General features: G+C 39.9%; 1 protein-coding gene across 4 annotated transcripts in view; it reads right to left on the bottom strand.

Moving 5' to 3' along the window:
- The window catches only part of LOC127841737 (eukaryotic translation initiation factor 3 subunit A-like), a 68055-nt gene that overhangs the window by 37467 nt on the left and 16099 nt on the right, over positions 1-14489 (bottom strand). For all 4 annotated transcript variants that reach the window (XM_052370786.1, XM_052370784.1, XM_052370785.1 and 1 more), the window contains exons 7-14: positions 13272-13480; positions 12309-12480; positions 5580-5771; positions 4636-4752; positions 3379-3564; positions 2930-3088; positions 1214-1423; positions 199-303 (exon numbers count right to left, since the gene is read on the bottom strand). In XM_052370786.1, coding sequence (XP_052226746.1) covers positions 199-303; positions 1214-1423; positions 2930-3088; positions 3379-3564; positions 4636-4752; positions 5580-5771; positions 12309-12480; positions 13272-13480 — 1350 coding nt within the window. The remainder of the gene's footprint in view (positions 1-198; positions 304-1213; positions 1424-2929; positions 3089-3378; positions 3565-4635; positions 4753-5579; positions 5772-12308; positions 12481-13271; positions 13481-14489) is intronic.

Here is a 14489-nt window from a genome sequence, read left to right on the forward strand (position 1 = left end):
ACAATGGCCAATTTCTAAGAAAAAAACCCCATGTACATTTTTTCTTTTACTGGAAGTCTGAATTAAACAAAAATCCAGTCTAGGCGGAAAACGTCATCCCTGATTTGCCTGTGTGGACTGCACAGTATAATCTGGGACGATGCTACACACACACATTAAACCCAGTATTCCCAGAACGACCCTCCTAAATCTTGCTACCTTTTTCTCCTGGTTTCTCAGCCTCTCCTGGAGCTCTTTCTTCTCCCTCTCCAGCTGCTCCACTTGCTTGGCCATGATGTCGTCCACGTCCATCTTGGCCAGGTCCTATAACAACAAAGCATACTAGGGATAGTTACCCTTATACCTGAAATCATTAAACCAATACTTGAGATAAAATACACTGATGATATGTGAGATAATTACACCCATACTTTGTATCATGTATTTATTTTGACCTTGCGGTCAAGGATAACCCATGAAAGTGCAAGCACTTATTTCCAATGGGGTCCTTTGGTTTAAGCTGAAAGGACAGCAAGCAGAAGAGACAGTATTGGGATACGAATAGATCTCTTGGTTCTTTTACGTGCTCAGTGTATAGCACCAATACACGCCAATATTACCTGGGTTTCATACCAGTACATCTTTAGTTGGGTGGGAAACACTTTAAGCATTTCTGAAATGTTCAGTGCCCCGGCCGGTAATTGAATCGGGGACCTCTGGAATGGTAGACCAGAGTGTTACCACTCCACCACCGCACCACCCTAATATTACTTTGCATAATGACCATGATAATTGGTATTATGACAAAGTTACTTGGGATAACTAAACCGATATTCAGGATAATTATACCAATACTTGAAATAATAAAATATGTACTTAGGATAATTACACATATACTGAGGGAAGGGACAAAAATACTTGGGATAATAAGACTGATACTTGGAATCATTATGAGCTTTATTTTCAAGGGGGCATTCCAGACCCCTAAACAAATCACATACCCCTGAACAAATCAGCCAATTAAAAAAAATCTAAATTGGCAATCACTTCTTTTTTAAATTTTTAAAAGGCAAACAAAAAATTAATTTGCATCACTTCTTGCAAGCGCTTACCCCCCCCCCCCCCCCCTCCCCCCAACAAGCCAAGACATTGCATACACTTTCTTTCTAATCACATTTTGTTTGCTCTCTATCATTCTAACAAAAGAGTTCATTCCATTAACGTAAGCACCCACTTCCTCATCAATATTCTGCACGACCCTGGCCCCAAGCTCAGACTTCTTGAGCTGCTCGATCCTCTCGAGCGCGTGCTTCTTCTGGATGCTGCGCTGCTCCTCCAGCTGCCTCTGGCGCTCACGTTCCTTCGCCTCATTGTCCAGACGCACTTGTTCCGCCTCTTTGGCTTTCATTCGGGCAGCCTCCTGCTGCTCATATTCCTCACGCTCCTAGAGTTGAAATAGCACATTATAAAACATCATACCACTAATACAAGTTACAATTAAGCTTTTTAAAATGTATAACCTAAAAACCACACTCGCAATGATTGGTAAGTTTAAATTATCATATGTTGTTTTACTTATATTTCTTCTAGATGAAACCACACTTAAAACATTTCTTGCAACCATAGCTTGAGACCGCTTTTTTTATCATCATACTTTAAATTTATCTTTCAATACAGTTTTCAAAACAAGATGTGTTTGTGAAACACCATATATTTGACCTTGAAGGATGACCTTGACCTTTGGCCCGTGTTAAAGTTTGATTAAACCAACAAACCAACAAAAAAAACAGACAGGGCAAAAACAATATTTTCCCCAGTATAGACTCGGGTACATGCAAAGCTCAAAATTGACAAACGAAATTGACTTAAGTATGTGATACTAGGGCATTCAAACACTCAAACAACTCCCACTGGAAGTACCCTCTCCGCGTTGATGTGCTAAAAAAACTCCCACTGAATTTACCCTCTCCTCGTTGATGTGCTCAAACAACTCCCACTGAACGTACCCTCCCCTCATTGATGTGCTCAAACATCTCCCACTGAACTTACCCTCTCCTCATTGATGTGCTCAAACAACTCCCACCGTACATACCCTCTCCTTGTTGATGTGCTCAAACAACTCCAACTGTACATACCCTCTCCTCGAAGATGTGCTCAAACAACTCCCACTGTACATACCCTCTCCTTTAGATGTGCTCAAACAACTCCAACTGAACTTACCCTCTCCTTGTTGATGTGCTCAAACAACTCCCACTGAACGTACCCTCTCCTCGTTGATGTGCTCAAACAACTCCCACTGAACTTACCCTCTCCTCGTTGATGTGCTCAAACAACTCCAACTGTACATACCCTCTCCTCGTAGATGTGCTCAAACAACTCCCACTGTACATACCCTCTCCTTTAGATGTGCTCAAACAACTCCAACTGAACTTACCCTCTCCTTGTTGATGTGCTCAAACAACTCCCACTGAACGTACCCTCTCCTCGTTGATGTGCTCAAACAACTCCCACTGAACTTACCCTCTCCTCGTTGATGTGCTCAAACAACTCCCACTGTACTTACCCTCTCCTCGTTGATGTGCTCAAACAACTCCCACTGAATGTATTCTCTCCCCGTTGATGTGCTCAAACAACTCCCACTAAACTTACCCTCTCCTCGTTGATGTGCTCAAACAACTCCCACTGAACTTACCCTCTCCTTGTTGATGTGCTCAAACAACTCCCACTGAATGTACCCTCTCCCCGTTGATGTGCTAAAAAAACTCCCACTGAACTTACCCTCTCCTCGTAGATGTGCTAAAACAACACCCACTGAACGTACCGTCTCCTCGTAGATGTGCTCAAACAACCCCCACTGAACCTACCCTCTCCTCATTGATGTGCTCAAACAACCCCCACTGAACTTACCCTCTCCTCATTGATGTGCTCAAACAACCCCCACTGAACATACCCTCTCCTCGTTGATGTGCTCCAGCTGCTCCTTGCGGGCCTCGATGATGATCTTACGCTGCAGTATGCGCTGGTGTTCTTTCTTCACTGTCATCTTGTAGCTATTCATGATGGTAGACTTCTGGTCCTCCCTCTGGGCATACAGCTGGGCCAGCAGTTGCTGAATGGGGAAAACGAGGCTTAATGCATGTGCATCAAATGTCCTCCCAGGTCCGCACAGGCTAATCAGGAACAAAACTTTCTGCTTTTATTTGACTAACACATTTCTGTAGAAGTATCTAAGAAATTAAATAATTGTTGCAATTCAATATTTTTTGTTTTAAAAGCATTGACTTCGGAAATTGAGGCAATCATTTGGGAAAAATATACTTGTCGAGATTGGAAATGGGGCAAAATTTGACAAAAAAAACAGCCTGTTTTATCATCAATTACATCCCTTGGACTACTTACGTTCGGATCACGTGGCTGCAGGGTTTTCACGGCCTGTCGAAGGGCCAGTGCCAGGTGTGTGAGCTGCTGTCGGATCACCTCGCTGGGCATACGCTGGATGTACGGGCCCTCTGGGACCTCTTCCTTCTGGGAGACCCCAAGATCCGTGCCGAAACTGAGCGAGTGGTTGCGGTGGTCAATACGAACCTGTTGACATGCGTACAAATTAGGGCTTAGTTTGGTTCAACAGAAAGATTTTCTTCATGTGCAGTGATTCATTTTGAAATCTGCATCAGTTATTCCCTAGACTCAAATATCCATGCCACAACTGAGTGATTGGTAGTGGTGGTCTACACACACCTGTTTAAATGTGTAAAATGGTATGGCTTAGTTCTGTACATCAGAAAGATTTTCTTCATGCGTATTTTGTTAAGGACTTCAACTTATTTTACTAAGTCATACAAAACTTGGGCTTTGAGAAGAACCCACATTGTACAAACTGACGAAACTGAGTGACTGGTTCGGTGGTAACCTATTGCTATGTGTGACAATTATAGCTTGGTTGCGTTTAGCACAAATATTTTACTTCATCCTCTTGTACTTAGTCATAAAAAAATTTATCTTTAGGTAGAACACACATTGTACATAGATTTTCACTAAACCTTTATGCGAAATATCTTTATTACAATTGGCAATTTTGTGTTCTGAAATTTTTTGAATTGTGAAAATAAAATTGTGTTTATTACAAAAGATTTCATATTAAAGTTCAACACACAAGGTATCTTTACTCTTAATATTCAACAGCTTTTAAGATATTGCTTTTATAATACTTTCTTTTACTTAACTTAGTATGTTTCTTGCTTTTCAAACCAATATGAACAATGACTAGGGGAGGTAAAATAACAACATTTAACTTGGGGGGGGGGGGGGAAAAAGTGTTAAATATTCGGACCTTGAGAGCCAGATACATGCGAAAAACAGCCATATGAATTAATTTCAAAGAGGCAATAAAATACTATTATACATTATTGAAAAATATACACTATTGAAAAATATACAATTTTTAAATCATTTGAACAGTCTTAAAATGAAAGCTAGCTTACATTCAACATTGAAAACAATCTTGAGTGCAAATAAACAAGTTTATCTTTCATTAAAATCTTGGCATCAGAAAAATCATTTAAATGTGAACCAGATCTTTCGTATTTGCAACAACAGTACTAATATGAACAGACTGATAACACCACAGCAAGGTAGCACGGAAGATACATTACTAACCTGCAGTTCAAGCTGACGAGCTGCGTTCACTATCAACCTCTCAAGGCGGAAACTTGTGGCAAACGGAACAAGGGCAGCAAACCGTGACATCTCAATGGTCTGATACACCTGGGACACCTGCGTGAAATAAGCAACATTTTGTCAGTCTGCAGTTCAAAGGTCTGGAGACGTCATTACATACAAAACTTGGGAAAATTCACAAACACAATTTAACGTTAAATAGAATATGTAACTTCTTCCTTTCCATCATCGCATAATAGTAAACTCATTTCAAAATAAAATACAAGATATGTCCAACTCAAAGAAATTATTTTAAGATTTATACATTTTTAAGAATAAGATTTCTTAAACAGAACTTCAATAATTCATACAATTTCTCACATATAATCACAATTATATAACTTTCAATCACTTTTGTTGACAGTATTAATCAATACTCACCCCCAATCTCCTCTGATAGACTATTATACAGCCTCATATTTTCTCCACTAAACTAACCTCCATCAGTTGTTTTTTCCAGTTCTAAATTAGGTCCAGTAGTCTGACCATTTTCCAATCAAAGAAAGTATACATTTTTCCCAAATGGGACATACAAATTCCAAATTGAAGGTTTCAAAAAAAAACAACACATTTTTTAAGATCTCAACATTTTGTTCATCTCCCATCCAACTTTATAAGTTCAACCTGACTGAGTAAATATAATACTGAAAACACTTTGATTCTAAATTTTGAAGCATTTTTTAGCAAAGCCACAACAAATCTAATTTACTATATATATACTAACCTGTTTGAGAAACTGTTGGTATTTTTCACACGAATCTAACCTGTTTGAGAAGCCCCTTGTATTTTCCCTATCATACTAACCTGTTTATGAAGCCTCAGGTATTTTCTCCATCATACTAACCTGTTTGAGAAGCCCCTTGTATTTTCCCTATCATACTAACCTGTTTGAGGACCCGTGTGACAATGATGTCCTCCAATGCAGGCACATACTGGGCCAGGTCGTCGTTGGCAGCGATGTACTCGATGCACGGCTTTATCTTCTCATACAGCCTCAGCGGGTGGAAGTCCACCTCCAAAATGTTGTAAAGGGTCTTCAGCTCGGGATACACAAACGACGGGATGTTGTGCTTGGCCTGGCAGGGGCATAATAAAGATAATTTTAACTGTTATTAAAAGTTCCAACATATAATAAGTGATGTTTTTTTATAATAAGGAATAGACTAAGATCCGAGAAAATTCTTTCAGTATTTTAATCTATACAGGCTACAAATGTTACTTAAGTCAAAATTTAATTGTCCTAAATAACGAATTGTTTAGTAAGTTGTTTCAAATGTCAGGTTATATTCATTAAATAACACTATTTGAATACAAGTGCTGTTTGTAAAACATGCATGCCCTCCATATGGGCTGTAAGTTGGAGTGGCAGCCATAGTGTGAATACGTTTTTTGTCACTGTGACCTTGACCTTGTGACCTGAAAATCAATAGGGGTCATCTGCCAGTCATGATCAATGTACCTATGAAGTTTCATGATCCTAGGCCTAATTATTCTTGAGTTATCATCTGAAAACCATTTTACTGTTTTGAGTCACTGTGACCTTGACCTTTGACCTAGTGACCTGAAAATTTATAGGAGTCATCTGCCAGTCGTGATCAATGTACCTATGAAGTTTCATGATCCTAGACGTCATCATTCTTGAGTTATCATCCAGAAGCCATTTTACTTTTTCGAGTAACTATGACCTTAACCTTTGACCTAGTGACCTGAAAATCAATAGGGGTTATCTGCCAGTCATGATCAATGTTCCTATGAAGTTTCATGATCCTAGGCATAAGCATTCTTTAGTTATCATCCGGAAACCATTTTACTATTTCCAGTCACTGTGACCTTGACCTTTGACCATGTGACCTGAAAATCAATAGGGGTCATCTGCCAGTCATGATCAATGTACCTATTAAGTTTCATGATCCTAGGCCTAAGCGTTCTTGAGTTATCATCCTAAAACCATCTGGCGGACGGACCGACGGACCGACATGTGCAAAACAATATACCCCCTCTTCTTCGAAGCGGGGCATAATAAGTAAAATTAACACCATTTGCATGGGATCATATGTCACTAAGAGAATTTTCCCTGCTGTTTAAAATTCATGTAGCTCTAAAGTTTGGGCATTTATCTTGCTGTGTGAGTTTAATAAACAAGGGCTGTTTGTAAAACATGCATGCCCACCCATATGGGCTGTCCGTTGTAGTGGCAGCCATTGTGTGAATACGTTTTTTGTCACTGTGACCTTGACCTTTGACCTAGTGACCCGAAAATCAATAGGGATCATCTGCGAGTCACGATCAATGTACCTAGGAAGTGTCATGATCCTAGGCAAAAGCGTTCTTGAGTATTCATCCGAAAATCATTTTACTATTTCGGGTCACCGTGACCTTGACCTTTGACCTTGTGACCTCAAAATCAATAGGGGTCATCTGCGAGTCATGATCAATCTACCTATGAAGTTTCATGATCCTAGGCATATGCGTTCTTTAGTTATCATCCGAAAACCATTTTACTATTTCGGGTCACCGTGACCTTGACCTTTGACCTAGTGACCTGAAAATCAATAGGGGTCATCTGCGAGTCATGATCAATCTACCCATGAAGTTTCATGATCCTAGGCGTATGCGTTCTTGAGTTATCATCCGGAAACCATTTTACTATTTCGGGTTACCGTGACCTTGAACTTTGACCTAGTGACCTCAAAATCAATAGGGGTTATCTGCGAGTCATGATCAATCTACCTATGAAGTTTCATGATCCTAGGCATATGCGTTCTTGAGTTATCATCCGAAAACCATTTTACTATTTCGGGTCACCGTGACCTTGACCTTTGACCTAGTGACCTGAAAATCAATAGGGGTCATCTGCGAGTCATGATCAATCTACCCATGAAGTTTCATGATCCTAGGCGTATGCGTTCTTGAGTTATCATCCGGAAACCATTTTACTATTTCGGGTCACCGTGACCTTGACCTTTAACCTAGTGACCTCAAAATCTATAGGGGTCATCTGCGAGTCATGATCAATCTACACATGAAGTTTCATGATCCCAGGCGTATGCGTTCTTGAGTTATCATCCGGAAACCATTTTACTATTTCGGGTCCCTGCGACCTTGACCTTTGACCTAGTGACCTCAAAATCAATAGGGGTCATCTGCGAGTCATGATCAATCTACCCATGAAGTTTCATGATCCTAGGCGTATGCGTTCTTGAGTTATCATCCGGAAACCATTTTACTATTTCGGGTCACCGAGACCTTGACCTTTGACCTAGTGACCTCAAAATCAATAGGGGTCATCTGCGAGTCATGATCAATCTACCCATGAAGTTTCATGATCCTAGGCGTATGCGTTCTTGAGTTATCATCCGGAAACCATTTTACTATTTCGGGTCACCGTGACCTTGACCTTTGACCTAGTGACCTCAAAATCAATAGGGGTCATCTGCGAGTCATGATCAATCTACCCATGAAGTTTCATGATCCTAGCCCCAAGCGTTCTTGAGTTATCATCCGGAAACCACCTGGTGGACGGACCACCGACCGACCGACCGACATGAGCAAAGCAATATACCCCCTCTTCTTCGAAGGGGGGCATAAAAATAAATAGGGGTCATCTGCCAGTACCTTTGAAGTTTCATGATCCTAGGCCTAATTATTCTTGGGTTTCATCAGGAAACCATTTTACTGTTTCTAGTCACTGTGACCTTAACCTTTGACCTAGTGACCTGAAAATCAATAGGGGTCATCCGCCAGTCATGATCAATGTACCTATGAAGTTTCATGCTCCTAGGCGTAAGCATTCTTGAGTAATCATCCGGAAACCATTTTACTATTTCAAGTCACTGTGACCTTGACCTTTGACCTAGTGACCTGAAAATCACTAGGGGTCATCTGCCAGTCATGATCAATGTACCTATGAAGTTTCATGATCCTAGGCCTAAGCGTTCTTGAGTTATCATCCGGAAACCATAAGTTGGACGGACAGACCAACCGACAGACAGACTGACATGTGCAAAACAATATACCCCCTCTTCTTCGAAGGGGGGCATAATAACAGTTTCAACAAGAGTGAGATGTATTTAATGTCCCCTACTGAACCGCTTTTATTTATTTATTTTTGTTTTTGAATATATCCCTTTAAAACAAGGGCTGTTTGTAAAACATGCATGCCCCCATATGGGCTGTCAGTTGTAGTGGCAGCCAATGTGTGAATACGCTTTTATCACTGTGACCTTGACCTTTGACCTAGTGACCTGAAAATCAATAGTGGTCATCTGCCAGTCATGGCAAATGTACATATTACGTTTCATGATCCTAGGCCTCATTATTCTTGAGTCATCATCTGGAAACCATTTTACTGTTTCAAGTCACTGCGACCTTGACCTTTGAGCTAGTGACCTGAAAATTAAAAGGGGTCATCTGCCAGTCATAATCAATGTACCTATGAAGTTTCATGATCCTAGGCGTAAGCATTCTTCAGTTATCATCCGGAAACCATTTTACTATTTCGAGTCACTGTGACCTTGACCTTTGACCTAGTGACCTTAAAATCAATAGGGGTCATCTGCCAGTCATTATCAATGTACCTATGAAGTTTCATGATCCTAGGCATAAGCATTCTTGAGTTATCATCCGGAAACCATTTTATTATTTCAAGTCACTGTGACCTTGACCTTTGACCTAGTGACCTGAAAATATATAGGGGTCATCTGCCAGTCATGATCAATGTACCTATTAAGTTTCATGATCCAAGGCCTATGCGTTCTTGAGTTATTATCCGGAAACCATCTGGTGGATGGACCGACGGACAGACCGACCGACGTGCAAAACTATATACCCCCTCTTTTTCAAAGGGGGGCATAAATATTACTTCCCTTTTAAAAAGTATCTGTACCTGCCAAATGATAAATATAAATTATCTCCCTTTAAAGCTTGTTACTTCCCTTGGATAAGTTTTTTTTTACCTTTGACATTGATGGATGACCTTGAGCTTTCACCACTCAAAATGTGCAGCTCCATGAGATACACATGCATTAGTGTTTTTCCCAGGCCATTTTAGCGTGGCGAAAAGCCACGCCGCCCTACCGGATCGCCACTCTGCCCTTTTCAAAGGCAAATTTCGCCACGCGCCCTTTTTTTCAAAGGCAAATTTCGCCACGCACCCTTATCGATAACATCTTTATTGCCTTACGATTAACTTGCTCCGCAAAATCAGCTTCCTTGATTGTCTGTGACGCTCCGACTGTGCTTGATTTACTCGAGAGACGTCAACGTCTAATCGACTATATTAATTGAGCAGATTTAATCTATTACAGTGTTCGATTTATAGGTAGACTGCTCCAAAGCTGTGAATTAGTCATGCGTGAATAACCCCGTGTCAGTATCAATCGATAATGCCAGAGGCTATGTTATACCAAGCGCACTTTTCGGTCGGCAATGTATACTCCTCCACGATATAATCGTTACTTCGGAGACTTTTGATGAAAAACTCGATGTTATTCTCGTGGCAACTGTGCATTGCATGCATTATTCAGTTATATCAAAACATATATTTTTACGCATAATTACATTTAAAAACACAAACAAATTTATTCTTTATCACTTTCGTCTTTAAGATAATTAGATCTAATTATTGAAATAATTACTGAGACGTATACTAATTTAACAAAATGCGAATCGCTTATACGATTTAACGTTGCTATGCGCACCTGTCGCTTACATCATTTGACATTTTCACAACATGGCGGACTATACAGAATTAAATTGCGACTCGGCAAAAATGGCAAATAACGTTGTAAACGATCGAATTAAAGATGGAGATTATACATTAAGAAGGAATAATTGAAATGTCTGTGATAATCAACGATGCATACCAATGTTTTAGATAGCAACAACATTATTTATTTTATTTGTAATCTTCTCGGTGGATGTATGTCGCGGAAACGAGTGTTTGCATATTGTAAGCGATCAATTTACTCGCAATGTTATTTTAAACATCTGGCAAGATTATTGTTAGACAAGGGACAAAATTGTCACAAAACCAGGTTTTCATTGTGAAAAAAAATCTGATTAAGGGAGACAACTCAAACTGAACTTTTGAAATGAACAAACAAAATTAACCCCCTTTGTAAGTTTGTTTCAAAATAAATCTATTTTAAGTTGTGGTGACCTTGACATTGGAGATATTGACGTGATTCTTTCGTGCGACACACCGTCCCATGATGGTGAACAAATGTGCCAAATAATTGTAAAATCTCACAATGAATGACATAGTTATGGCTCAGACAAGCTCATTTATTGCCAATTTTGACCTTTAAACTCAAAGTGTGACCTTGACCTTGGAGATATCGACGTAATTATTTCGCGCGACACACCGTCCAATGATGGTGAATAAATGTGCCAAATGATTTTAAAATCTGACAATGAACGACATAGTTATGGCCCGGACAAGCTTGTTCCGCCCGCCCGCCAGCCAGCCCGCCCGCATTCGCCAATCTAATAACCAGTTTTTTCCTTCGGAAAACCTGGTTAAAAATGGGATGAGACAAACATGGTTTCATTTATATGTTAGTGGATCTGTGTATAATCAGATTCATGTGCATATATTGCTTTATTATGTTTGTCGTGCTTTACAGTTTATTGAAACAGCATGGAACTTAAATGTACATTGCAAGGTAAATATATTAATATAAATCATAGTAAGTTAAATACATCAATAACCATTAAATGTGCTTGTTTATATGTTATTTTTTCCACAACTGCTTCTGATGCGATTACATGTTTCCCCGTAATTCAGGTATACAGGGAACGTTTTGCCCTTTTTTGCCTAAACTGCGCGCTAAAATGCCCTTTTTGAAAGTAATTCGCCATGCCTCTTTGCCCTCCTGGGAAAAACACTAATGCATGCCAAATATCAAGTTGCTATCTTCAAAATTGCAAAAGTTATGGCAAATGTTAAAGTTTTTGGACGGACAGACAGTTCGAATGCTATATCCCACCTTACCAGGGGCATAAAAATATCCAGTTAATGACTTAGCTATGAATATTGGTTGGTGAATAAAGACCCTGTTATATAAAGGAAAACAAGGGACAAAATTGTCACAAAACCAGGTTTTCATTGTGAAAAAAAAATCTGATAAAGGGAGAAAACTCAAACTGAACTTTTGAAATGAACAAACAAAATTAACCCCCTTTGTAAGTTTGTTTTTAAAACGAATCTATTTTTAGTCGTGGCGACCTTGACATTGGAGATATTGACGTGATTCTTTCGTGCGACACACCGTCCCATGATGGTGAACAAATGTGCCAAATGATTTTAAAATCTCACAATGAATGACATAGTTATGGCCAGGACAAGCTCATTTATGGCCATTTTTGACCTTTGAACTCAAAGTGTGACCTTGACCTTGGAGATATCAACGTAATTATTTCGCGCGACACACCGTCCAATGATGGTGAACAAATGTGCCAAATGATTTCAAAATCTGACAATAAACGACATAGTTATGGCCCGGACAAGCTTGTTCCGCCCGCCCGCCAGCCTGCCCGCATTCGCCAATCTAATAACCAGTTTTTTCTTTCAGAAAACCTGGTTAATAATCACTACAACTGAATGAGCCTACCAGGTCAGTCACGAGCCCTTGCCTCTTAGGTGGGTTGGACAGCATGAGTAGTGAGGCCAGGCGGCGCTGCTTCTCTGCTGTCTCCTCTCCCATCTCCAGCAGCGTGTCGATGGCATTGCGCGCAGCCGGGATTGGTATCGCCAGTGTGGCACACAGAACACGCGACGCCATCCTGAGGGTAGAGAATAATGACATTTGTGTCAAGTTCATACAAATGAATAGTTAAAAATAATTGTTAAATCTACTATTCAAAGTTGTGCGAGATTAAATTAGATAAAATATTGGAAAAATTCTTAGACAAAACACTCATTAATAAAGCATGAAGTCTAGCACACAGTTCAAACTACGTTATCCGGATGGTAGGAAAATAATAACATTGGGATAAAGTTCATACACAATGAATAAAAAAAAGTGTATTTTAGTTCATTAGACTTACGTTCTGCAATATGAAACAAGATAAAATATTGGAAAGTCTCTTAGATATACCACATATTACGTCAGCATCAAGTCTTATCAAATCTACACACTGCATTTTTAAGAGGCTATTATGAGAAACAAAACCATGATCATAGTTGTACGATATAGAATTGATGTGTTAAAATTTACTACTAAATGTCAACCTCAGCAAATATAAACAAGAGATTGCCAAGCAATATGGTCCCCTACCAGTGAAACTCCATCATTGTCAGTAAAAAAAAATATTTTTTTTTTATATATTTGTTGCCATAGCAACCAGAATTTTTGACGTAGGCACAAAATGAAATGACGTGCATAATCTCCATATTGCCATCTATCCATGTTTCAAGTTTCATGAAAAAATATTAAGAACTTTTAAAGTTATCGCAGGATCCAGAAAAGTGTGACGGACTGACTGACTGACAGACGGAGTGAAAACCATAAGTCCCCTCCGGTTTCACCGGTAGGGGAAAATAAGTACATATCATCCCGCTGAAGCCCACTTACTTCTGCAACTCCTCCTGTGACAGATTCTTCCTCTGGTCCTTTGACAGATGGAACAGCCTCGTGAGTGTCGAGGCGTGGAACAGGTGGTTACCGGACTTCCAGAAAACCAGCCCTAGCTTCGTGTAGTAGTTGGCCATCAGGGAGGGGCGCGGACTCTTCTTGGACAGGCAGATCAGTCCGTGGATGTCTTCTACTGCCTTGAATGCTTCCTGAAAGCGGGTTAGGTAATGTTGTGTCATTTGTGTTATAGGGGGAATTTTTACAGTTGCTTTTTGTCCCACACTGTACAAGATATTTAACAGGCTTAATAAAAAGTTTGTGACTTAATATAAGCACGACATCTTCCACCTCTCCAGAAAATCATCTGAAACTTCTCAATCTTTAAGAAAGTGTTAGACTTTTCAACGAAGACAACTTATCATCAAATGACAATGGCATAATTTAGTTGTTTGGAGTTTGCCTGAATTCTTTTTAAACAAAGAAGACTTTAGTGAACATAGAATGAGGCCTTTTATCAACCAAATCAAACAAAAAATGTCAGTTGTTCAGTTTTAGTGTCCAAGCACAAAATATTTCTTCTTCCTAACCTCTTAAATACAACAAAGCCAAGGCAGAGGGGAAGGGATTGTGGAGGCATTTACCAAGCTGCCAAAAAACCACCTACCTGGGGCTGCTATACCTAGATAGCAAAGTCTAGCTGAGTGTCTCAAAGATAATGGTCTGGGCAATTTGGATTTTTTCAGGTTGAATAATTTTAAATGATAGGAAACAAAACAAACAAGAAATGGCGCGGCAGAGGCCGACGCATATCCCCACGCCGAATGTTTGACCTAGGTGTGCCCCAGGGTTGGTAATGGGGCCATGCATAGCTGAGATTGACCGTATTGTCATAAGAGAAGTTCATCATCAATTAGAAGTGAATTGGTGTAGAAATGAAGAAGTTATAGTAAAAGGCAATTTTGGGTGGGTGTGACATATGTGGGCAGGGCGCCCCAGGGTTGGTAATTGTGCCATGCATAGTTGAGATTGACCGTATTGTCATAAGAGAAGTTCAGTATCAATTTGAAGTGAATCGGTGTAGAAATGAAGAAATTATAGTAAAAGGCAATTTTGGGCGGGTGTGGTCTATGTGGGCGGGGCCCCAGGGTTGGTAATGGGGCCATGCATAGTTGAGATTGACCGTATTGTCATAAGAGAGGTTCAGTATCAATTTGAAGT

Source organism: Dreissena polymorpha, chromosome 8, assembly GCF_020536995.1.
Source record: "Dreissena polymorpha isolate Duluth1 chromosome 8, UMN_Dpol_1.0, whole genome shotgun sequence".
Classification (NCBI taxonomy): Eukaryota; Metazoa; Mollusca; class Bivalvia; order Myida; family Dreissenidae; genus Dreissena; species Dreissena polymorpha.